Source organism: Gymnoscopelus microlampas, assembly GCF_963454915.1.
Source record: "Gymnoscopelus microlampas genome assembly, chromosome: 11".
Lineage (NCBI taxonomy): Eukaryota > Metazoa > Chordata > Actinopteri > Myctophiformes > Myctophidae > Gymnoscopelus > Gymnoscopelus microlampas.
Genome location: NC_139948.1, coordinates 25,938,549 through 25,965,293, shown reverse-complemented (window position 1 = coordinate 25,965,293; position 26,745 = coordinate 25,938,549). Strand labels below are relative to the sequence as shown.

At 43.1% G+C, this 26,745-nt stretch overlaps 1 protein-coding gene across 7 annotated transcripts in view; it reads left to right on the top strand.

The window, feature by feature from the left end:
* The window catches only part of LOC311054890 (myocardin-related transcription factor A-like), a 65,968-nt gene extending 39,562 nt beyond the window's left edge, over window positions 1-26,406 (top strand). For 4 of the 7 annotated variants that reach the window (XR_014601733.1, XR_014601734.1, XR_014601735.1 and 1 more), the window contains 16 exons: window positions 723-884; window positions 5,146-5,318; window positions 6,070-6,198; window positions 6,296-6,364; window positions 7,998-8,182; window positions 9,512-9,698; window positions 13,309-13,582; window positions 14,142-14,317; window positions 15,707-16,924; window positions 17,345-17,542; window positions 18,252-18,368; window positions 19,654-19,803; window positions 20,670-20,765; window positions 21,129-21,180; window positions 21,354-22,329; window positions 22,853-26,406. Coding sequence is in view for 1 of the 7 variants with exons in the window: in XM_084070890.1 (XP_083927016.1) it covers window positions 723-884; window positions 5,146-5,318; window positions 6,070-6,198; window positions 6,296-6,364; window positions 7,998-8,182; window positions 9,512-9,698; window positions 13,309-13,582; window positions 14,142-14,317; window positions 15,707-16,924; window positions 17,345-17,542; window positions 18,252-18,368; window positions 19,654-19,803; window positions 20,670-20,765; window positions 21,129-21,180; window positions 21,354-21,976 (3,809 nt within the window). In the remaining 6 variants the exon portion in view is untranslated. Of the gene's footprint in view, window positions 1-722; window positions 885-5,145; window positions 5,319-6,069; window positions 6,199-6,295; window positions 6,365-7,997; window positions 8,183-9,511; window positions 9,699-13,308; window positions 13,583-14,141; window positions 14,318-15,706; window positions 16,925-17,344; window positions 17,543-18,251; window positions 18,369-19,653; window positions 19,804-20,669; window positions 20,766-21,128; window positions 21,181-21,353 lie in introns of all 7 variants that reach the window. The other 3 variants (XR_014601731.1, XR_014601732.1, XM_084070890.1) reach the window with 3 other exon arrangements.
* The last annotated feature ends 339 nt before the right edge of the window (window positions 26,407-26,745 follow it).

Below are 26,745 nucleotides of genomic sequence, written 5' to 3'. Positions count from 1 at the left end.
AATAATACAAGGCTTCAAGGGATCCTGGTTGGGATCCACTAGGGCAGTGTTTATCAACCTTTTTGGTGCCAAGGCACACCTGGCATAGCCAAAATATCCCAGGGCACACCTAGAATTTAGCGTCTTCTGGCCCTGGGTGCATCTCTTCTTTGCTGGTGGAGCTCTCATCATCTTGTAGTAATAATACTGAGTGCCAAAGCATGTACCCTGTGCCCCTTTTATACAGTACCAGGTAGGAGAACATATTTGCATTCCTATGGGTGATGGTCGCTACACTGAATGGACTCGGGCGTGGCTGTGCGTGAAACGGATGATGGCCGTATCGCTTGACGGACGATCACCGCTATTGTTCTCGAGGGGCTGGGTTCACACTTTCTTCAAACGGCGCGGCACACCTCAGCAGTACTCGCGGCCCAAAATTGGGCCCTTTGCCAGGGTTGATAAACACTGCACTAGGGTACTGCAACAAATCCACTGACTAGGAACAGAGTGGACTGAGGGAGTGGGTTAGATGCATTTTTGTCATCTGTTATCCAGGTCATAACGTGGGCCACATACAGTACTGTGTACACCGTCCTCCCCCCTTTCCTTTCATTCTTCACTGCACAGTCTAGTAAAAGCAGAAACATGAAATAAAGGGACTGTACCCGTCTCTAACAACTGATCTCATTTCCTGGCAGGCTGTTTAAAATTCCATTGTGTCTGGTTTCATGTGCTTGCAGAGACATCAGCTGAGCCGTCTCTGCAGGCCAGGCAGCTGCAGCTGAAGAGAGCCCGTCTGACTGATGAACTGAACGATAAGATCTCCCACCGGCCTGGACCCATGGAACTGATCCACAAGAACATCCTGGCCGTTCACTCCAGCATCAAACAGGCCATCATAGGTAACAGCTCCCTCAGTTTGCATCTCTGATCGCCTTACGCCTGCTCAGACGTATACAGGGTGAAGTGATACTCATCCCAGCCCTAATGTACAGTAGGGTAGTACTGAGAGGTTAGCGTGTTGGTTACGACTGGCCTTATCCAAGACTTCTCAAAGCCCTGTGAGGTGGATACCGCTACAACTGGTCTGTGTGTGTTGGAAATACAGACCATTCTTTAGTGTGGAGTGTAAAACCTCATCTTTCCACTGTGTGTGAGCTCAAATATCCATTGTCAATCCGTTGTCAATTGTCAATTCCTTAAAAAATATTTCATTTATTTAGACATTTTTATGGTTTTTATTTACGTAGCTTGGAGAGTGTAAGACCTATTTCTTCAGCGAATCCTCAACAGAGGCACGTAATTCGCCTAGTCTCAGTTTAAGGATCTTTACACGAATGATACACACCAGGTGCAAGAGCTCAGTCAGGACAAAGAACATGAGATATTTGTGTTTAGTTTGTCTCTTTGTCATCTCTGTCTTTCTTGTGCCTTGGGTCTACAGACAGAGTCCACCAGGGACCTGGTATTGGAGAGGCATCTAAGAATAGAAGGCCTGTACTTAGGAATAGGGCTCAGGTGCTCAGCCGCCATGAGAAGTGGATATCATGAACAAGCAACAAGACTTCACTGTGTGATCAAAGTCATTACATGTACTGCAGCCCTGGGAAGCTAGTCCATACACAATATGCTCCCTTCACCACCTGCTACTATTCATATTCATCCACATTCATATTCATATTCATATTCATATTGTGTGTGCGTGTGTGCGAGAGAGTGACACACGCACATGCACACGCACGCGCACACGCACACACACGCGCGCACACACACACACACACACACACACACACACACACACACATACAGTATGCACACATAAGAGCACACACGCTCACATCTCATGCCTCGCTCACATACCTCCCTGGGTGAGTGTTTTTGCTGCTTCAAACATCCACAGCTATGGGTGTGGAATGGTTCAACTACGATATGCTGCATCATGTATGCTGTCTCATCTGTCTGAAAAGAGGGAACGTCACTCATCTTTTACAACTCAAAGGCACTGGTGTGCAGAGGCTGTACAGTACTGTACTGTACTGTACTGTACTGTACTGTACTGTACTGTACTGTACTGTACTGTACTGTACTGTACTGTACTGTACTGTACTGTACTGTACTGTACTGTACTGTACTGCGGACACTCACAAGGCCTGCTGATAGAACACACTGATTGTGAATACTAGGATTCCATAACCCTCAGCTCTGATGCACAGTCGGTGTGTGTGTGTGTGTGTGTGTGTGTGTGTGTGTGTGTGTGTGTGTGTGTGTGTGTGTGTGTGTGTGTGTGTGTGTGTGTGTGTGTGTGTGTGTGTGTGTGTGTGTGTGTGTGTGTGTGTGTGTGTGTGTGTGTGTGTGTGTGCCTGCCTGCGTCTGTGTGTTCATGGTGTCTAAAACCCCTACTATGGCAAAAGACAGGTTGTGTGAGTTGCATATCACTCAGTTGTAGGTTTCATGGCAACTCCCCCCCCCCTTCTATAGGGGAGGGAAGGGGAGAGAAGGGAGTGAGAGAGAGACTATTTCACCCACACAATAACCTCGTCAGCGCATTAACCCTGGCAACACCAGGCAAATATAGTATATTACACACACACACACACACACACACACACACACACACACACACACACACACACACACACACACACACACACACACACACACACACACACACACACACACACACACACACACACACACACACACACAAGCCTATTGTCCCTGTCAGTCTTGCCAGTTGTTGTTTGTAGCTAGTGTGAGCACCTTCTTGACATGAGAATACGGAGCAGCTGGCTGATTGATGTGTGCAGGACCCAACACTGAGATTCAATCAACTCTGCCAGTAGATTATCTGTCTCCAGAGGTAGAACACAATAACAACAATCACATTACGGCCACCGAGGTCCATGGAGAACACAGGACTTACATAGAGCAGGCATGCTCAGGCATGCCCACGGGTGTGTGTACACACACACACACACACACACACACACACACACACACACACACACACACACACACACACACACACACACACACACACACACACACACACACACACACACATACACATACAGAGAGAAACACAGGATGCAAGTTGAACACGTGCAGATCATGTGTCGCATACTCACAGGAATACTACTCACATGTAAACACTCTCATTGTGAGCTTGTACATCATCTATTTGTATCATCTAAGACACACAGACATTACATCCCAGCAGTAGGGAAGTCATCCCATTATTGGTTGGGAGGGCATCTAACCCACTTGAACCCCAGCATCCCTATTCCGTTGTGAGCTTGTAGATCTGCAATTTTTGGCGAAGAGACTTGGTGCAGACTAGAGGGGAAAAAGGAGCGTACCAAGTACACTTGCAACTCAGGTCCATTTTACAAAGAACAGAGGGTTTAAGTGGTTAATCAGACCCAGGTTGTCTCTTCATCGCCCCCTGCTGTTGATGATTTCTGCAGTGTGTTCCATCTACAGCTTCTGTTACTGAATAACACACAACAATCTTCATCATATGTCCATAATGATGCAACAGTCTTCATCTTCATGTCGCAAAAACTATATTCTGTTTCTTTTGCAAAGTCTTGCTGTGCAGTCCTTCCTCAGATGGAAATGCACACACACACACACACACACACACACACACACACACACACACACACACTCACACTCACACTCACACTCACACTCACACTCACACTCACACTCACACATCACATACAGACACACTGCAGTTTTTGGCAGGCAGGTATGTTATATCTCTGCAGCAGCCATCATCACACAGACTGTTTGTCTGCAGACAGGTAGCTGAGCAGACACAGGTGAACCTGTGTCTGCCGCTGGTCTTATCTGTCGACTGTATATGTTCTGACACCTGTAGAGAGGGAAGCAGTGATAGCGCTGGCTGACATGGAAGGGAGGAACACAGTCACACTGGCAGGTGGCTAATTGGCACTGCGGCATGCAGGCAGATTAACTTCAGGGAGGAACGCGTTGGCTTAACACTCATCAACACAGGCGACAAAGCTCATGGTGTGATGTCATCCCAGGGAGTCTGGGATGCACACAGGCTGACAGGGACTGCCCCCCCCCCCACACACACACACACACACACACACACACACACACACACAGAGGTCAGTTGCACTGTAAACAGTTTAGACTGGGTGTTGAATGTGGATTGATTGTTTTATTTTTTGTACCTTATTTTTTATTATTTTCCAGGTAGAAAATCCAACAAACAAAAGAACAAATACGAGAAAGGCACACAGTTACACAGAAAGGAAAAAGTAAAGGAAAATAAAAAAGTAAAGACATACAAATGAACATTAAAAATTGTGTTGAGGTGGGTGTTATATCACAAGGATTAACATATTACTGAATTACATTTTTTCTTTTTTTCTCTCCAATCATTCAAGCAATGAGTTACATTTCCCAACAAACAGTAATACGTCCATTTCTTCCAGTTCTTCACATATTGTTCCGCTCTCAGCCTAAGAGAGAGGGTCAGATTCTCCATAGAGTCTTATCTCGTTGACTTCTGTATCCAAGCTTCCTTGGTAGGTGGTGTGACCTTTAGCCATTTCCGAGTGATGGCTTTCTTACAAGCAACCAAAATGATTTTATACAGATTTAAGTCCTGGCTCATGAGTTTGACAGGGATTTTCCCCAGATACACTGTAACAAAAGAACATTCAATTTATTTTTCAAAAATAGCTGATTTCTTTGATAACCTTGCCAGTAGGGCTGAATTGAAGGACAGCCCCAAAATATGTGAAAATGATCAGCCATAATTTCACCACATTTACTCCAGCTTTGAACCTGTCCCTGACAGTAAAAAAAGTAATGTATAGTATTCTTCCAGGTGATTTCCCGCCAAGCTCTTGAGTTAGTAGTTCTTGTTTGACCTTCGCAAATACCATTCCAATCCTTCTCAGATATCCCCAGGCCCGATTCCTTCTCCCACTTCTGTTTGGGATTAATTGTTTTCTAACTACATGTTTTATTCTATTGTATTCACTTTTGCCTCCATTATCCAATCCTTCTTTTCTCATCCCTCTCATCCCCCATCTCTCTCTCTCATCCCCCATCTCTCTCTCTCTCTCTCTCTCTCTCTCTCTCTCTCTCTCTCCCCCCCCCTCTCTCTCTCTCACTCAGAGACAGAGACAGACTTCCCAAAGGGTTCAGGTGAAAATTCATCATTTGACGAGGACAGTAACGACAGCTTGTCCCCGGAGCAGCCTCTGTGCCAGGAGTCTCCTCTGGACCTGGGCTCTCTGCCCTCCCCTACAGACACACAGGCAGGGAACAGTGTCCCCTCCCCTACCCAGGTAGTACTGTGCCGGCAAGGGTTAACAGATCGAGTCACACATGTGTTTTATAAATGAAGCATGATTTCGAGATGGCATTTGAATACGTCCCTCCTGACAGTGTACATTGCAAAATCCTGAACACTCTGTCCTTCTGTCTCTCTGCATCTATTTTTCTCCTCAATGGGTTGATCAGAAATTGCACATGGACATTGAGCATTGGCAGCCATAGGCTGTTGTTGAATTGTCGAGCGCACATCCCTGTAAGTCTGCACATAGTTGGGGCGCACTCATCCAAAAGTGGACCCACTTTCAGCACTCAGGATTTTACTGTGCAGAATGAATGCCACATATTCTTCGACCCCAAGAAATGTACTCTTGTATACTTATAGCAACAAAGAATCTTGAATCTTTTTTGGTCTTGGTCTAAATTTGCCCTTTTGCTTCAGTAGGTTCACCAAACTGTTTAACATTCTAGAGTGTAGACCCAGGGTCCTCAACTCAGTTTGTTTACATTTATATAATTAACCAATGGGGCATGAAATTGACTTGGATTGAAAACAACAATAATATTGTAATTATTTAAACTTCCACAGTACTTCCCAGTAAGATATAAACCTGGTGAGACCTCAGAGTGCCAGAGGACCAGTGTTGTAGAGTCCTCTTTTCTAGTCTCTCTCTAGTGTCTTCATGGTTCTAGTTCTGGATCAGTACCACTTATAACATTTGGGACCAGTAATCACTACTCACCAAAATGCTCTCTCTTTACCAGTTTCTCAATCAGGTGCCACCCCCGGCTCCTCCTCTCCCACCTGTCTCTGGATCCTCCCCCTCCCAGAAGCTGACCAATGGGACGGTTGCGCCAGGTAGTCAGAGGACTGCCACTTCGGCGACAGTGAAGGTGAGTGACATCAGCCAAAACCAAACAATGGACATAATTCTAATTAAGAAGCTGAGGTTGATGATCACTGTCATTGTACTTCCTCTCTTCTCTCCAGTCCCAGCCCAAGACAAACTCTGACCGCTCAGCCCAAAGACCTAAAAAACCTAAAGACAGCAAGCCTAAGGTGAGCATTTCTTGTCAGTGTGACGATAGTTAGTATGAAGTGTACCTGTTGGCTAGTGCCAGGGTGTCTGCATTTTATTGTATTTAAACTTAACAGAGACTTCACTAGTTTGGATGCAAACATAAATGTTTATTCCAAAGAGAATACAAAATTACTAATGGTAAATAGCCCCGATGGGGCTCTAAAGCCCACCCCAAACATCAACTGATGACAAGGACCTGCTAAAGGCGGGAGAGAACCCTAGGGCAGGAAAGGGAACAAGAAATTACCAACTTAATAGATAAAGACATGACATACAGTACTGTATGGAGGAAACTCACACTCACTGTCTGGTAGCACTATACAGTATGACTTGCCAGGCTTGCTGGTATCGGAGCAACCATTTTATAGGACAGCTATAAGCGGTGATATGGCTATCAAAATGTATGAATTACAGTATTGGAGCTACCTGCAATCTGGATGAATGTCACATAAAATGTCTCTGAAAATTACAAATGCTGCGACAAATTCACAGATACCCAGATGACGTGCAGGCGAGGATCAGAGAAGTGTAACATGTCAGAAAATATATCATTGCCTATCACAATTTTTTTCTATCATATTCAGAGTTGGGCAGGAGCAGACAGTGAAGCCGAATCAATATAGGATTTGAGATCGAATGTGGGGAGACAGTGACACTGGGCGACATGAATGGTTTACCAGAGGGAGGAGCTGGCTGAGCTATTGTCAGATACTGGGATAGTAGGAGAATCAGGCTCAGGTACCCGGGTTGAGCCTTCAAGCTGCTGCAGATGGGAGTCCATGTCCGACAGAGTTGACACGGGTGGTCGTCACAGCGAGGAGGAGGGCAGCGGTGCTAGGGTTGTCACGGGTGCTCGAACACGGGGGCAGTTGATATTTCCTGGTGCAAACTTCCTCGGGCATAAGAAGTAGTAGGTTGGTCAGGTGCTGAGGAAAGATGCTCTCCTGAAGAATCACAGCCTCTTGTACTGGACTGCACTTCTTATAATAATAAACTCTATTTACTGTATAAGGCGCTTTTCGAAAACAGTGTTACAAAGAGCTTTACAATGCCAAGATAAAAAACATCCATAGGGATAAACAGCAACAGTCAATTAAAATTCACAGATAAAATAAAACCAAAACATACACATAAACGTACTTACAGTACAATGTATACATATATTGAAAAGTAACACAATTGAGGCAAGGGTACTAAAATCGACGGAAAGGCCGTAAAAGATGAGGACTTATATATCTCTTGGATCTAGCCTTGCCCTTGCCTTTTCCTCACTGAGACTGTTGGAAGTCTGCAACTTGATCTTTTGTAACTTGATCATATGAAGTGATGAGTAGACCCACCATTGGGATGGGACAAATTTGGGTCTGGCGAAACACAGAGCTCTGCTGCTCTCTCTACTTGTATATGTTGGATAAAGTCGTGCCAGATTGTATGAGAATGATTAGGGGTGAATGAGTGGGATGAGAGAGTTCATTCTTCTACCATAAACTCACTGCTTATTATGTTATATATGTTGCGTTGTGATGTATTGTGTTGTGTTGTACATCATGGTGTGTATGCCGTACCCTGCCGTGCCATGTACCACATCTATCTATTGTGTTGTCTGTATAGATAAAGAAGTTGAAGTACCACCAGTACATACCTCCAGACCAGAAGGGGGATAAGGAGCCTCCTCCTCCGTTGGACTCCTCCTATGCTAAGATCCTTCAACAACAGCAGCTCTTCCTGCAGCTCCAGATCCTCAACCAGCAGAAGCAGCACTACAACTACCACACCATCCTGCCTGCGCCATCCAAGTGAGTCTCTCACTTCCACTTTGACTGACCAGTCAAAAGTCTGTGTTCAACCCCAGAAAGGGGTCAAATACGGGAGAATCCAAGGGGAAATGTATGTACGTGTTTATGTGTTGTCTGTAGAGCAACTGGTTTGTTTGGGTTTGACTTGCAGTGTGTGTGTGTGTGTGTGTGTGTGTGTGTGTGTGTGTGTGTGTGTGTGTGTGTGTGTGTGTGTGTGTGTGTGTGTGTGTGTGTGTGCGTGCGTGCGTGCGTGCGTGCGTGCGTGCGTGCGTGCGTGCGTGCGTGCGTGCGTGCGTGCTTATTGTGTGTCTATTGAGTGTCAGCAAACAGCACACAACTCGTTTCTCCTCACCAAAGTCAAAGAATTATTAGTCAATATTTTCCCATGCAGTGGAGGCAGTGTTATTACAGCTAGTCAGAACTGCAAGTCTCAGCTGTCTTCTGTTTCCACTTCACTTTGGTGAGAAAGGTCTGTCATGAAGCAAGCAAACATGAAGAGACTAAACAGAATGCACAAAACAAATACATCTCTGAAGCTGATAACATTTTAAAATAGTGTTAACTAGAAAAGTGTGCTGTATCTGACAGATATGTCTTTGATCTCATGACTACAGACACAGACACACCGAATTGTGTGATCTGTAGGAATAGTAGGAAATCTGTGGGAATAGAAAATGTGTTTGGCAGAAACCGGCCTAATGGTGGCGCTATAACAGGACGATTTGAAAAAATTGGGGTGGAGGTTCTTCTTTGGCCTACTGGGAGTGTGGCCACAGCGGTGCTTGTGGCATTTCCCACAAACTTTGAAAGCCAATCGTAGTCATTCGGAATGGAATCCGAAAAATCTGGCAGATACATCTTGATCACATGATATGGTGTACCAATTTGGGTGAGGTTTGGACAAAGATCTCGCCACAAGATGGCACTAAAGGATTGGAGCGTCACATTCTGATGCGTCAAAGGTGAAGGTTCAAGCCAAAAGTTAGAAGTCGGGGCAGTTATACCTTTTTGTTGATTGTTGATATTAACGTAACGTTTTGGTTAATGGTTCAAAATTGTAAAACAATTGATTTTTCATAGCGTGTTGTTATCGGAATGCTCTGCAAAGCACAATAGAAATTCCAAACCCGATTATAATGATAAACAAGTGTCCGACATCTCTCGTTACTGCTCGGGTCCGGACCTCAGATTTCTAATAATAGCTCGGGTCCAGTCGGCTCCAGGTTGATTAATTGCTTACACTTAATTATGCACTGTGTATGGTGGTGTACATGGCCACCTCTCGTTCATCTACCTTTCATTCTCTCATTCTCTCTCTCTTTCCCACAGATCCCAGACAGATCAGCAGCGACCTGCCTCATCCTCTTCCATCTCCACCTCTGACCCTTCCCCACCCAAGCCCACTACCGCCCCGTCCACAGCAACCTCCAATCAGAGCGCTCAGAGCCGCCAGAGCTCCGCCCCCACAGCAGGGACCAAACCGACCTCTCTGCCACCCAACCTGGATGAAATGAAGGTTGGTTGACCTTTACAGTGGGCAGATCCGAAACCAAATTGCATGGTTTGTTATCACCTTGATGTAAACCTGACTCTTTGGCCTCTGGTCTGAGGGCGGTATATTGGCGCGATTTCCGTAGATAACTACCCAGCAGTGTGCCTAAGTACTTTGAGCCTAAAACCGTCATCATGGATTTGACGTTCCTGATAGGGGGGTGTCAGCAATAGTCCCTTGACAGTGTGTAAATTTGATTAACTAGGCCGATGCTCCTTGGGAACAAATTTGGCCGTTGGGAACGCATGCCACTCCGGTTATGCAATATCCATTGTACCCGTTGTCCAAGTATTTAGTAAGTAGTATGCAGTATCCATTATCATAGTACTTGGAGGTCAGTTGGTAGCACTTGCTATGCATCCTACGTGTATAACGCATCATGAACACTTATAAGGCATTATAATCTGCTCATAACCCTGTATAATCAGATGTATAAGAGCTCATAAATACTCATAATGCCTTATAACCATAACCATAACACATTATAAGGCATTTTATAATGACTTATAAGTATCAAGTGTATAATCAACTGATAATGCTTTATTATCACTGTTATAATGTGTCATAATTATTATAGTGCATTATTATAATGCATTATACTACGATTATAAGTTATTATAAGTGGTCATTTGTTACTTTATGATCATTTGATGAGGCTTTATTATCATGTTTATAATGCCTTATTATCACTTATAATGCATGATAGCAGTGATAATAAAGAATTATCAATTGATTATAATGGATTATAACTATGAGAATTCATTTTGGGTTGCATAGCAAGTGTTACAAAGTGGGGAGCAATTATGAAGTATTATAATACTTGACATTATAAGTCATTATAACATGCTGTATAATGTGTTATGATTGCATTATACGTTGTTATAAATATTCATAATTTTAATCATCACGTGTTATAAGCATAATACAATGCATTTATACTTGAAGTCATTATAATACGCTTTATAATGTGTTATGGTTATGGTTATAAAGCATTATGAGTATTTATAAGCTTTTATAAATATGATTATAAAGGATTATGATCAGCATTACAATGCCTTATAAGTATGTGTATAATGCGTATATGTATATGACTAGAAGTTCGGGCCGCTACGCGGCCCGAACGTCTAGCGTGACGCGTCGTTCACTTTGCAGTGCCACCTTACAGGCACCTCACAGTGTGAGAGAGAGTTTTGTGCTCTCCTAAATCCACGGCAGGCTTTGAAAGTACCCACTTCAGAAAGAGGTGACGTGCATCACCTCTCCAATAGTCTGGGAGGCATTGCCTCGGAGTTTGGACAGCGGGGGCGCGGCCACTGCGTTGTGATTCAAATCAACAGCCAATGAAGAATAGGGGGCGGGATCCACATGCAGTGGGTGTTGCATCTAAATAGGATCGACGGGAAGCAATTTCCCCTTGAGAAATTTCGACCGCCATTGTTGTGTACTGCTGTTTGCCTCTCGTCGGACTTTTTAGACGAGTTGCAACCGGTAAGAGGCGTGTCCGCTCAGATTCAGAGCGTGACGTACATCCCGCCCACAAATACAGGGGGTTTGGCCCAGAAGTTCCTCGCCGAGCCGGCGAAAACTTCTGGGAACTCAGATTACCTCTCCAATGACCAAAACCCACTATGGAAGCCGTCGAACTGGTGCGATCTGACGGCATCCTAGAATTTATAGGTAGGATGTGATGTCATGCGTGATGTCATGCTGTCGTGAGATTACGTCACACTGGCGTTGTGTCCATATTCGGAGTGATGCAACGTACATACAACATACTGACAAACATACTGACAACCGACATGGCGCAGGATTCAAATTGTATATATAGATGTCGTATTGATAACATCAGGGATCTCCATATATGGGCATGAAAGGGACACAGACAGATACAGAGATCTCCATATAATATATAATAATAATAGTAATAATAACTAGAAAAAGTGCTCCTCGGAGCACAAGTCTCCGCCAGAAGACTTGTGTTGGGAATGTTGGGAATGTTCTGTCTGTATAAGTGTCCTATCCGTCCTGTCTGTATAAGTGTCCTATCCCTCCTGTCTGTATAAGTGTCCTATCCGTCCTGTCTATGTAAGTGTCCTATCTGTCCTGTCTGTGTAAGTGTCCTATCCGTCCTGTCTGTGTAAGTGTCCTATCTGTCCTGTCTGTGTAAGTGTCCTATCCAATTGTTACAGTGTGTCGTATCCTTCCTGTCTGTATAAGTGTCCTATCCGTCTTGTCTGTATAAGTGTCCTATCCCTCCTGTCTATGTAAGTGTCCTATCCCTCCTGTCTGTGTAAGTGTCCTATCTGTCCATTTCTCAGCCATGTCAACTCGAAATCATGCTCGCTGGCTTGGGCGCTTAGCTGTTAACTAAGCATTTGTAGGATCGAGGCCTTCCCATCTAGAGAGGCTTTCGCTTAATTAAAGTATCTGCTTTGCGTGTCACGTGAGGCTTGACCAATGTTAGTCCCAGTTTCAGAAAGTGAAGACAAACTCTCCTGGCGGAGAGAATAACTTGAATTTATATAGCACCTTTCATGAAACGCAAGGACGCTTTACATGAACAATGTATGGGCATAAAAGGGACACAGACAGACAGAGGGACAGATAGATTCTTCCAGACAAGTTCACTCCATCGGGTCCATGGTGATACACATACCGATACGCACACCAAGTTTCTCGATTTATGCGGTGGACACACACACACACACACACACACACACACACACACACACACACACACACACACACACACACACACACACACACACACACACACACACACCCCTCACTCACTCTCACTCACACAGATTTTGTGCATTTATAGATAGATGACAGCTAGCAATTATTACTGTACATTCCTCTTCCTGTTTATTTGGAGAACCACGTTGACTGGATAGGACACACAGACCAAGTTGGCAACATAAAATGCAATAAAAGCCAGTGTTCTTATGGAGGGTTATTCTTTTTAATTAGGGCCACCTCTTTAATCCATTAGCACCAGCTGTACTGATGCTGCGACTGTGTGTCAAACTGTCAAACGTACAAATCCACCAATTGTGCTGCCTGTTAAACATTAAAATGTACTACCCTCAAACAAGAGGCCTAAGTGACAACGTCACATTGCTGTCTTTGGTTTCCTTGTTTGTTCTTAACAAACCTTTCACATATTGTTATTTAATCAGTATGGTGCAGACAACAGACACTCTCTGCTGACTATAAGCTGTTGAGTTTATATGAAGTAATTGGTGGATAGGACTTGACTTTTGCAAGAAAAAAATAATAACACCACTACCAAAATGTTGACACTGAAAAATGGCTGGTGTACTCAGACCTGACAGAGTGATGGATTACTCTGTCATTATGCCTCCCCATTCTCTCTTTTCCTCTCCAATTTTCCTCTTATATTTATCCTCCTCTATTGTTGTCCATTTGTCTTGACTTTCTCTGTTTTTAATCTTTCCCCTTTCTCTCTCTCTCTCTCTCTCTCTCTCTCTCTCTCTCTCTCTCTCTCTCTCTCTCTCTCTCTCTCTCTCTCTCTCACACACACACTCTCTCCCTCTTTCTCTCCTGTCAGGTGGCTGAGCTGAAGGCGGAGTTAAAGTTGCGCAGTTTGCCTGTGTCTGGCACCAAGAACAACCTCATCGAGAGACTCACGACCTACCAGGAGCTGAACGGAGGGGGAGGAGGTGCAGGAGGAGGAGGCGGCGTTGGTATTTCCTCTCCAACAGCAGGGGGCGCCACAGGGCCAGGGGCTGGAGGCGCAGGAGGTGTCTCCAAAACCCATGATAACAATAACAACACATCACAACAACACCATCAGCACCACACCTCTCTGGCTCTCCTGTCAGGTGAATGGAAACGGTTGTTTGAATGGATGACTAAGGCTTGGTTTATGGTTGAGAGTATAATTGCACAATAGTACGACAAAACGGAAACATGATAAAACTATTGAAATACTGAGAAGTGAGAGAAAAATCAGTAATGTGTGCAGGTGGAATTTGGTTAATAGAATTAGGTGGAATTTGGTTTATAGAAACATCCCAGTTATTAATATTATTACACCATGCAGGTAAAAGACACATTTTATGAATGTAATTCAATTAAATCCCTCCATTATCTGTTTCTCCTACTGAGAACAGCCTATTATAGCACGGTGAGACATTCTGTCACAATTGAGCAATTTTAACAGATTAGGCTGTCTGCAGAAAACAATTGCTTTTTAAAGTATGTGATTATATGCAATCATCCAATTATATATTCATGAAAATATGTCGCTCCTTTAATAATCTTTTTCTTTTACTTTTCTTTTTTCAACTGAGCCTTGCCTAGGTGAAATGGAGTAAATGTTCTATTAGAGAATTTTATCTAATATTTCGTCTCTGTCTTTATGAACCGCCATATCACCAGATGATGCAGGTGGCAGTGTCACAGTGACATCATTTGTCACCCCTGCAGCTCCACCACAGCAGCTCCTGACCTTTGGTAGCACCCCGCCAGGCTCTCCCACACCCTCGGACCACTCTGTACCGGCTGCCTTGAGCCCACAAAACACAGGCTACGATGGGAACACGTTTGGAGAAATGGTCCGTAATATAGAACGTTAATCACTTTCATTATCGATTAATCTGTTGATTGCTTTTTAACATCGTTTGATGAATCTATTATGGTGAAATTGAAATTGATTGTGATTGACTTTTCAATTTATAACGTAGAACACAGACAAGCATTCACACTATGATGAATTTGCATATAACGCATTTACACAGTTACATGCGACTAAACCAAGTATTCAGTTACTTAAATTGTATTTGATTAATTTTCTGTCAATCAGTTAATCGATTGTTCAATTAACACCAACTGTGATTTCTACTGGTGGTCTGGTGAAGCTTATTCAAGTTAGTAGTAGTGGGGTTGGTGAAAGGGCCTCTCTGTGTGGAGTTTGCATGTTCCCCCCGTGTCCCCAAGGGTAGGTACCCTCACAAAAACATGCAGTAATCCTGGTCACTATACTGCCTCCCCCTGGCCAGCCGCGGCGCCTGATGGAGGGGAAAGGAACTGGTTTGAATAACGTGTTCCTTCCACGCGCTACGTCCAACCAGGGAAACTCTCCCCTGTTAGGCGATAAGAAGGTCAGTTGGCTCTCATGCATTGAAGGAGGTATGAGCTCGGCCCTTGCCTCCCTAGGTTGGCAGAGGGAAGGTAGTGCCCAGGATTACATAGACAATTGGCACTGGTTGTAAAAAAAAATGGGGTTACAAAATCGGGGATAAAGAAAATCGAAAAAAGTTATTCTGAGTAAAGGCATTGGCAAATGCCCAAACTGTAAAATATAATTTCTTCCAGTTAAATCCCCCAGTGACATAACCCTACCCTACTTTCCATTTAACATTGGAGCAGGGTGTGTGAGCGTAAAGGCTTATCCACTTAGCAACCATCAAGTTGTAATTTAGGGGATTTAAAAAACAGATTCAGCATGTTTGAGCGTGTTGGAATTAAAGACAAATTCTGACCTATATTTTGTGTTTCACTTTTTTCTTTTGCTGATGCGATGATCCATTTGTGGATGCCTCTCGAGCTTCGAGCTTCATCAGATATCTATTTCATGTTTGTGTATTGTCGATGTTTTTGTTTTTTTTCAATGTTCAGCATCAAAGCATGCATACAGTACTTCTTTTTTTTATTCTTTGTTCTGTTCACCTTTTTGGAGGCCTCTTCGACACCACTTCATCTGCAGTCATCATTTTACTTCTTTATTAAACTAAGAAACTTTTTAATAACCCTCTCTCTCCATTCCCCACTGCCCAATTTCTGTCCCTCTCACTTCCTCTTCCTCTCTCTCTCTCTCTCTCTCTCTCTCTCTCTCTCTCTCTTCATCATCCTATCCTCTCACACACGTCCACTCCTTTAAAACCTTTCTCCTGTTTCTCCATTTACCTGTCCCTTTTGTCCTCTCTCACGCAACCCCGCTCCAGGTGACTTCACCTCTGACCCAGCTGAGTCTCCACCCATCTTCAACCCCACGGCCCTCCGTCATCCCCGCCACCATTAAAGATGAGCCTCATTCCTCCACCCCTGGCATGCAGCCATGTGAGTTCTCCAGCAGAAAGGCCTCCTCTCTGCACAAACACAGCCAGGCTCTTCTGACTGCATCCTCCTTCTTCTGCACCGCTGTGGACAAAGACAGGATGCTGCAGGAGAAAGACAAGCAGATAGAGGAGCTGACCCGGCTGCTGAGGCAGAAACAGAGGCTGGTGGAGGCCCTCCGCCTACAGCTGGAGCATGGGAAGAAAGGGGGAAAAGGAGCAATCAATGGAGGAGGAGGAGCGTTGGTCGCTGAGCCTGTGGTTCTGCTGAAAATAAAGGAAGAACCTCCCGACATCTCCCAAGCCCCTCCATCCTCACCCTCATTTTTCTCATCCGCCCGTCCTCCCTCCTCTCTTCCTACCCCTCCACCTCCTCCTGCTGCTGCTACTCCTGCCCTCCCGCCGGCCTCCCTCACCTTGCCGATGGACGTCATCAAGGTAACCATCAAACAGGAAGCGGTGGAGATGGAGGGGGAGGACGAGGAGGAGGAGCTGCTGACGTCGCGTGACTCCCAAACACAGGGTACAGGGCAAGAGCAGATTCAGCTGCAGACCGTGACAGGACACACAAGTGGACAAACACAACTGCAGCAGCAGCAGCAGCTACGGCTGCAGCAGACAGCCTTGCAGTTGGCCCAGCAACGCGCCATCGAGACGCTGTTGCTACAGCAGCAGCTGAACCTTCAAAACCGCCAGCAGAAACTGCAGAACCACAACCAGACGTTTCACAACCTGCAGAACCAGCACCAGACCCTTCAGAAACGCTCCCAGCAGAGGAAGAAGAAATCCCACAAGCAGCAGCTCAAGCAGCAGCAGCAGCTGTTGCAGTCACAGCAGCAGTCCAAGCAGCAACACCAGCAGCAGCAACAGTTGCAGCTGAAGCAGCAGATTCTGCTGAAGCAGCAGCAGTTGCTGTTGCAGCAACAAGTGAAACAACTACAGCAGCAGCAACAACAGCCCAGACAGCAACAGCCAAAGCAACCACAGCAACAAGTCCACATGCAGACAAAGGTGCAGCTGAAGCAGCAGCAGTTGTTGCAGGTGAAACAGCAGCTGCTGATGCAACAGAAACTGCAAGCCCAGCAACAGCAACACTCACAACAACAGGTCAGTGTTGACCCCTGGCCTCATCATGCCACCTGAGATAGAAACATATTACAGTAGTGCAGAGGGAAAGAAAATATTTAACCCGATCAATGTCAAAGGCTAAAGAGGCATAGTTTTTCCCACTGGTTTTCCTATAGTAAGATCATGTTTTGTGCAATAGGGAGAGAGAGAGCAAACTTCTGGATTTTTCTAGTCACCACATGTCACATGCAGAATAAGTGGAAAATATGGGGAAATTAATTAGTGCATTATTACTGGATATTGTTTTGAAGCCACCCCAGAGGCATTTGCACAAGCCCCAAGACTGTAGCAGGTTAACACATTTTGTTTGATTTACAATATAGGATGCTTTGACCACACTGTCTCATTTTGAGCTGTGAATCAAATTATCCCTTGAAAATGATCGCTGGTCTTCTACAGGTTTCTCAGCTGATCCTCAACCAACAGTCAGGCTTCAACCCTTCCTTCCCACTGGATCTGCTCAAGACAGGCTCAACCCCAACCTTGGTCACCGATAGTAATGGCAATCACTTCCTGATTGCACTGACCAATCACATGTCTGAGAACCAAGCAAGCGAAACACCTGAGAACAAAGTAACCAATCACATTACACTGCAGGTATGTGGCTCATATACTGTTGATCCATTTTTATGCCGTGGCCCCTCCGAGAGCCCATGTGTCTATCTATGTGTCTGTGTGCCTGCAAATCTAGTAAACCGATCAGTACCAACTTTCTTGTGCACACTGCCAGTAGGCAGAGAGACTATGTTTTGGATTCGCAACTGATAGGCCCTATTCGTGTCAGATTACATTTACTGCCATTTTTGTGTTTTCTTGAAAACACACATTTTGCTGCTATTTTGTCCAAAACTCACACAAATCGGTACACATCATCTCTAGGGTCATGTGATCAAGATGTATGAGTCAGCTGGGTAGGCAACCCAGCCTGGCAGAGACCTGTGCTCCGAGGAGCACACTTTTCTAGTTCACATATGTTTTATACTTGTTTTGAAATATTTAACTTACATTTTCTAATGGAAGTGATTTGGGCTCTGAACGGGCTGAAACTTTGGCCAAAATTTGGAGTCACATTTCATAGATATGTCATAGACGACATAAATTCAATTTCTTTACAGTGTGGCTCTGCAAGAGGTCTGTGTCCGGAACTAATCTAGCAAACCGCTCGACCGATCAGTGCCAAACTTTGTATGCATGTCCCAGTAGTCTGCAGAATTACATCCAATATTCCTTTCACAAAAGTTTAAATTGTTAAATTATGTGTCAGTCTCCAACTTCCCTATTTTCATTTTTGATGCATGATTTTTAGCGACTGCAGTCTACTCCGACCAAGCTGCCAAGCCAATGCTCTCCTCAGTTGCCGGGTGCTGATACCCATTCAAAACTGGGGACGCCAACCAGGACTCAGAAAGTGCAAAACAGAAAGGTGAGTTGAATCATTAAGACTTGATGGGTCAATGTTTATTGACAGAATCCATTCCAGACATGCAGACCTGTCAAGAAGAACTAATCCAAAAGTCTTTGTGAAAGCTGTAAAAGTTCCTATTGTAATTTACCCCTGCAGTGGCACTCTCTGCTTCTAAAAACGTAATGTTCTATGCCTTTTTCTTTTTACATATTCATATGTTCGTATAATTTGATATATAGTTCAAAGCCCATGTGATGATGCATAGATGAATGAAACACATTTCTATAGAAGGCACATATAGTTCTTGAACCAAGTGTTGGAGTTCAGCCCATGATGTCTTTTACCTCTCATTACGTAGTTCATGGAACCTCGTCAGACTACCATAAAGAACCCAAACTAACTAACTTTTTCCTACTAGTCAATGAGCCCTTCTTACTGTCCCCTTGGTGATAACAGAACAGCGTCTTAATGTTCCATAAATTGAGGATAAAAATTCGAGGAGAACTGCTCCAGTGAGTGCAATAACAGTGGAAATTAATGATGTCTGCCGTGTAAGACACTGACAGCAATCCTTGATAAGAGCAGTTGACAGTAGGCTAATGTATTGTGATGTGAATATTATTACTCTGCTAATTACTCGGGTGGCATCTTCCATTACCATGATTTATGTCTTTCACACAGCAGGAACAAAGACCATGTTGTATCGCTCCTAATTGAGATGTACTCTGTTCTGCAGTGCAGGTGTGCTAGGGTGAACGGCCCTTTCAGCAAAGACTGAGAGTGCCAGGTTTTGATTTTGATTAAGAACAGAGAGAGAGAGAGAGAGTTGCTCATGCACATTGTTTCTGTTGTTTGTCTTCATTTGCCAGTTTTAGTCGCGGCAATAGAAAAAAGGTTGGTTTGGTGAGAATGTCACAGAGGATTTTATGCCACCTAAGTCTATTCAAATACAATTTAGACATTTTAGCAGACATACATAGTTGGAAGGTCGACTATACTCCCCCCTCTCTCTTAAAACCTTGTTTTTTATGTCCTTTTGACCTTTGAGCACCAAAAACAAACATTTAACATGTAACATTTAAGTATTTATGTGTTTGAATGTCTAACAGGACATTGCTGTAAGATACAATGTGTGATCAATAATAACAACAAAACAACAAATCATCTTAATGTTATAATTTCAGAAAATGTACTTTTGGGGATTTTGTTGTTGTTGTTGTACTTTTGTGTTATATTCTCCAAATACTGTTCCCTTGCTACAGTATGATCTCTTACAGTTAGTTGTTATGTTGCTTGATTGAAGGTGCAGAAGGCGGGACTTGAAGTGCCAACAGAACAATCCCAACAGGAAGTCAGTCAGTCGTTCTCAGCTCCGCCCAGTCTGCAACCTTTCTTCCTGGATGAGGAGACGGATACCTCTGGGAAAGACATCTTGTCGCCTACCTCTCAAACGGTAAGCTGTCCAAAGATAACGCTGTTTGTTTCTCTTCAGTGTGAGTTTGACATTATCAACCTGTCGCACAACAGTAATAGGCTCTATGCACAGCAGCCATATTGGAAAGAAATTGGGCCTCTTCTTACTTCTTTCACAGGTGTTACCAATGATACTAATGAAGGCTCTGTTCCATTCTGGTCAGGGTGCTGATATTGTGCATGTTGGCTCACTAAAAACACTCCATTTTGGTTCCCAAATGGCCCCTTATGGTGGGTGTGTAACTCTGAGAGTGTACAAATGGAACCAAATGGACCCGTAAGGGTCCATTTGGTTCCATTTGTACACTCTCAGAGTTATGGGGGTCCTTGAAAATAAGACAACCACTATGCCACACTAAATGGAACAGAGCCTTAATTAGTATCATTGGTAACACCTGTGAAGGAAGTAAGGAAGGGGCCCAATTCATTCCCAATATGGCTGCTGTGCATAGAGCCTATTGACAGGCATAGATGCATAGTCATTAGATGTTACTGTGTAAATAGGGCTAGTTGAGATCTATTTACACAATGTAGTAAATAGTTTTTTAACGCAATCTTTATTATCAGTTATCCAGAGTGTACTGTACGTGAAAGGACATTTTACATGGTTGTACTAATTTTTTGAAAAAAGGATTAGGATATGCACATCCCCACAGTTCTGTCAGTCATCCATTCAACTCATGAATGGATAAAGACAACTTATGATATTTTTATTGAATATAAAATTAGCAATATATTTATTTTTATTTCTCTTTTTCACGTAGTGTTTCTGTTCTCATTCACTTCCTTTCTACCTGTCCTTCTTTTACATTTCCTTTTGTTTCCTTAACCATTCCTTTCCTCCAGGAGGAGTTGTGTCCTGGTCTGGACCACGAGGAGTTGTTCAGTCCTCTTCAGTCTCCAGCTTCTATCAAGACAGCTGTCTCATCACCTGATGACAAGGTGTGGTTCTCTCACTGCTCACTGGCTTTGCTCTCCCATCGCTGTGTTCAAATATGATGTTACAGTACATTGCTTGTTGCATTGCAACACAGGTATGAGACCTGGCAAGATGTTAAGTTGCTTATACCAAGTTATATTGTGATATTAAGTTATGTACCATGACATTAAGTCATGCACCGTGATGCATCATGACATGATGTTACGGTGATATTAAGTCATGTATCGTGATGTACAGTACCGTGATTTTAAGTCATGGACAATGGCATTAAAGTACGTACAGTATGTTAGATTGGGTCACGTTGCTGTGTGATGTGAATGAGTGGAATACGTTTTAAACCTGTGTTGTTTGTGTTTCTACTTCAGGAGAACGCTGAGCATATGGATGACCTTTTTGACATCCTGGTTCAGACTGGAGGTAGGAGACATGTTGATCCTGTTCTGTTCTGTTCTGTTCTGTTCTGTTCTGTTCTGTTCTGTTCTGTTCTGTTCTGTAAAACCTGGTTTCTTAATGTATTAGTATACATTGTATAAGTAATGTATATACTGTAGTAATAAGGTCAAAATAATGAATCATGTCTCTTCTCTCAGAAATTTCCTCCTCCTTCAAGTCAGCTCCAGACCCCTCCCTGGCTTGCTTCCACCCCAGCTTCCGCTCCGCCTGCCACTCCTCCCCTCCACCCTCTCCGCTCCAGCTGGTGCTGTCTCCACCCTCCCCACCCACAGCTGACATCCCGCAGCCTCCGCCCCCGGCCCAGCAGGAGCCGCAGCCCCCGCCAACCACCACCACCACAGAAGAAGAAGAAGAAGAAGTAGTAGATCACTTCAGCAACTCAGGAAAGGGACGCCTGGAGGACTTCTTGGAAAGCACCACGGGCAAGCCTCTCCTGGGGGCGGAGCCTGGCTGCCCGATGACACTGATCGATGACCTCCACAGCCAGATGCTGAGCACCCCCAGCATCCTGGACCACCCGTCGTCCCCCATGGACACCTACGATCTGGGCTACGACGTGAGCGACCCTTCAGACGGAGTGGGGAGCTTTGGGGGACAGACGCTGGACAGCATGGACTGGCTGGACCTCACCATGGTAGGAAGAGGGGGTGAGGAGACCCCCACCTTGGCCCCATTGGGACCACCAACGCCTCCCAGTGTCTTCTCCGCAGACTTCCTGGACAGTTCTGACCTGCAGATCCACTGGGACTCCTGCTTATAGCCCACAATGCTCATTTTGCATTCACATGGACAGCACATGCATACGTACTTGTACGCACGTGCAAACAAATACTTTACTGCTGATCGCTTGATTTTGAAGCGCTGTTATAGTGTCTTCTGGCACACTGGCATGTTGAATGTCCACACGCTTCCTCATGTATGCACTGTATTGTATGTGCTGAGTTATTCGCAAACACGTATCAGGCGGGCACTATATCTATATTTGTTCATCATTTCGGCAACACAATGGGAATTTAGACACAGATGTTCACAACTTTTTAAATTAGCGTTTTAGCTGTTGCTTGCCTTTGGTCATTTGTTTATAAGGTCACAGCTAGCTATATAGCAGGATGGGTTAGCGCCCCATGCTGTGTCTTCCGTGAGGAAGAAGCCCAACAAACCCGCGGTGAGGCCTTTAGGAGGGCCATTCCAGCGTACCGCAAGCGGGGCTAATACCATTGGACGGCCCAATCTAGTGGTATCGGCCCAAGGAACAATCACGGCAGAAGGAAATGTTTGGATCGGGATGGTGCAGAGGATCTGGTACAGCGCTCAGGTCCTGGACCTGGTGAGACGAAGGAGGAGCCCGGCCAGGAGGCCAACCACAGAGCCTAGTCCCTCCACGTGCCAGAGCCTCCCCCGAGTCCCGGCAGAGTACTTCCGGAGAAGCGGACTGCCCTGTCTTGCCCTATAGGACTGACCGTGGGTGCTACTGGGACGTAAGTCGGGGCTTGATCAACCCTGGCTGGGTCACCTAGGCGAGGGTGTATGTTGTATGTTGCGAGACCCGAAACACCCTATGACCCCAGGCTACAACACTGATGATACGTCCCAGTTGCATCCATGTGATGTTTTTCTTTATCATATAATTAAAGAGTAAAGCAAATAGAACCTAGTTCAAACTAAAAAGAAATTAGGTAAACACTATAGCTAGTCAGACAGCCAAAGTCTAAGACAATGATTTTTAGCAGATGTAGTGTTTTGTCACCAGGTTCAGTAGATTGTGTCAGGGCTTTATTGATATATTCTGAACATGCACTGTTACTTTCAAATGCTAAAGCAATGTCAGTGTTTCTCCTGGAGATTGTTTTCTCTAGTCATGGTGACGAATGTAGTTGTAATTTGTTAACGCTACTGTAGGTATTTGTCATAGTTTTGCTCATAGTTTGGTTCCAGAGAAGGTTGAATAGCTGAATACTGTTTGTTCTCATTTGGAACACTTTGCAAAACAATAGGCATGTAACGATTCCCTCAACTCACGATACGATTCGAATCACGATACTAGGTTCACAATACGATTTTTCACGATTTTTCACAATTTCTTAAACACAAAATTATTTTACAGAAAAATATTTATTGTTTTTACAATACCGTGTTTTCTCTTATCCTCTTTTCAATACAGGAGCAAATGACTGAAAACTATTTTTTTATCAATTCTCTTACAAAGATCTGGTATTTTCTTCTCCTTTTTTTAAGCGCCCTCTGCTGTTTGCATCGTGATCCATTTTTTGTTAAATCAATTTAAATTGTCACCAGTTTGAATCGATTTTAATTGATTTATGATAAATCGTTACATGCCTACAAAACAATAATCTTTACAAGTACATTACATAAGGGATTTCATTTTTTTAGTGGCATAGTGCCTAAACTTAGTGTACCAGACTAAGACTTGTGTTTGGACCCGTGTCCCTTCATGTTTTATTCTATAAAAAGGGGCTAAAGATTAACTTACTGTTCCTTCTTTACGTGAGCATTTACATGTAGCCTACAGTATATCATCACAGCAGTCCCTAAAACCCAAGGTATTTATAATAGCTTTATTTAAGTTGAGAGAGAGAAAAATCGTTAGAAAATATTGCATTTACTGTCACAAGCCAAAGCATGTATTCTGAAATCTAAGCGGGTCTTCATTTAACAAACTGAAGAAGTGGTTTTGAGATGTTTTGCGCTGACCTGGTAACACATTCACAATACATTAGTTAATGAAAGATTAGACCATGAAAACAGTATGGGAAAGCTCAGGGACACCTTTAAAGTCCTTTCCACACCAGGAGTGTTCATTTCATGCGGTTAATTCACATTAATTTAAACTGCTGTTTGTGTCATGAGTACATCCACACACAATGCTAAATTACGCTGTAATAAAGCAACTTCATTTTTATCATATTTTTTCAAAACAAAGTTGATGTTTCACTGCAAATAAAAGCATCAACCTATATGAACACGCTCCAGGTGTGTGGACCTTTTAAGTTGAAAATACAGGTTCAAACGGTGATATTCCAGTATTTCACCTTTAACAATTTTTTGTTTTGCTTGGATATATAATTTGAGGACGTGACACTGTAAAACTTAAGGTCTTATTAATTTATTTTCATTTTGCTTGTCATGACATTTGTATTTCATGAGTGAATATGTTCTTTTTTAGAATATTCAGGCTTCTGAATGTATTCAAGAAATAATAATGCCCTTACTTTATCACATCATACACAGTTTGACGCATATAGTGTACATTTAAACTCATATTCACAATAATTGTAAGTTGCAATATAATAAGAATTGGATGTTGACATTTAAATTTCTTATTTATTTCTAGTATTGAAAACTACAATAATTTTCATACTCCTCCTCTGACTGTGCACTATTTACTGATGCGTGTGCACACAGCGCACACACACATACACACACAGAGACACAGGTTTCATATGTGCTTGATACACTATGTTAAAATTTGTGAGGATTGAATCTTTTTGATATTGTTACTGCTATTGTTATTTCATCGTCCTGTACTGTATCAGTACATTTGCCAATGGAGAAATAGATTATAATGGAATTGTTTCTCCTTAATACGTCTTGCAATGTTGTATGGATGCCAGTTTTGACACTGAGTGAGCATGTATTATAATGCAAATGTGTTAATGTAGTTTGGATTTTAATGCTTTTTTTTGGTCTTTTATTTATACAAATATTTGGCTATGGAACCTTAGGCAGTACAGGTTCATGTGTAGTGTGAGAAACTTAGTTTATGACATAATGTCTGTATTCTGCATATAAAGCCCTATTTTTGCACCCTCGGAAACTTGTACAGAACATTTACACACACACACACGCACGCACGCACGCACGCACGCACGCACGCACGCACGCACGCACGCACGCACGCACGCGCGCGCGCACACACACACACACACACACACACACACACACACACACACACACCTGCTTGTTTGAGGTTGACATTTTCAGCATTTGCTGCTTCTATCCCCATAAATGACACCTTAATAATAATAATAATAATAATAATAGTAATGATAAATGTAATAATACTGCAAATAATAATACATCAAACATACTGTATACTTGATAACCAAAGATGCTTTACATAAACAGAACAAATAACGTTATTAAAAAGTGTATTAATAATATTATACTTTGTTTGTATTACATGGTCAGAGACATGCACTCTGTGGCCTGAAATCTGGAGCATTTTAGAGCCACTAAAATGCTCCAGATAGCTACAATAATGATAGCAAAAATAGCTGATCTACATGCTCACAACACGTCGCAACACAATGAGCTGTGAGTTTGTAGATCTGTATTGCTTGCTGAATGTTCACATATTTTCACAGAATGTTAGCTGTTATGACATGCCCAGAATAGGGAGACTAGGGTTCATGCGGTTAAATTAACCCTCAAGAGTTTGCAATGTATTCATCGTTTATTAACAAGTTTCCTAATTAATGGGGGATGCAAACCAAAGGTTTCTGTAACATGTTTTCCATACAGCACACCTTGGTGTGATACTGTATATAATGGCTGGGGTGTTTATTACAATATCCTTGTTTGTCTGACTTTGCACTTAAGTTGTCTCGTTTAAGAAATACATTGGACTTTTGAGAAGTCATCATTTTGATTTGATATCATTCTGCAAGATTGCTAACAGTTTCACCACTGTGAAAGTCAATAGGGGAAAAAAGTGATTGTATTTCTGGTGTGATATAGAGGCATTATAAATATTAAGATATAAAGCTATAATTATAAGTTTGACAGTTTAAAATACAAACTTAGGTCCTTCAAATAGTTGAATAGAGAAAAGCTGAGATGTGTTTGATTTAATTTTGCCTCAACTGCAGGATATTCAAAGCCTGGCAAGAAACTTTCATCAAGCATGGCAACGTTTTGAACTTTGATATATTATCCTACAGTAGGCCTATGTCTGTTTCTCTGCTGTATTGGTTCCTAACCTGCTTCATGTAAATGACTGGCATTGTTATACATTGTGTTTTAATGTGTGGACTGAGATGAGGGGAAGTAGTATGAGTTTAATTAGTCATTTTAAAAATGTTTCTTTTTCTTAAAAAAGAGTTTATTAAAAAAATCAGTAATCATCATCAGCAAATGATTGGACTAATTTATAAAACATAAAAATATTTACACATCCACACATAAATGTTTCACAGTAACCAAAACCCACAGTGAATGGTTCAACACAAGAATCATCAACAGAGGTGACAATGTGATCTTAAAATGTACCAACTGAAATTAAATGTAATACTACACAGACAAAGCTTGCTACGACAAAACAAGCCTTTGCACACTCACACATATACATACATACTCAAATTGGTCAGTATCATGCCAGTATCATTGTCAGCATGATGTCAGTATCATGGTCAGTATCATGTCAGTATCGTGGTCAGTATCATGGTCAGTAACATGTCAGTGTCATAGTCAGTAACATGTCAGTGTCATGGTCAGTAACATGTCAGTGTC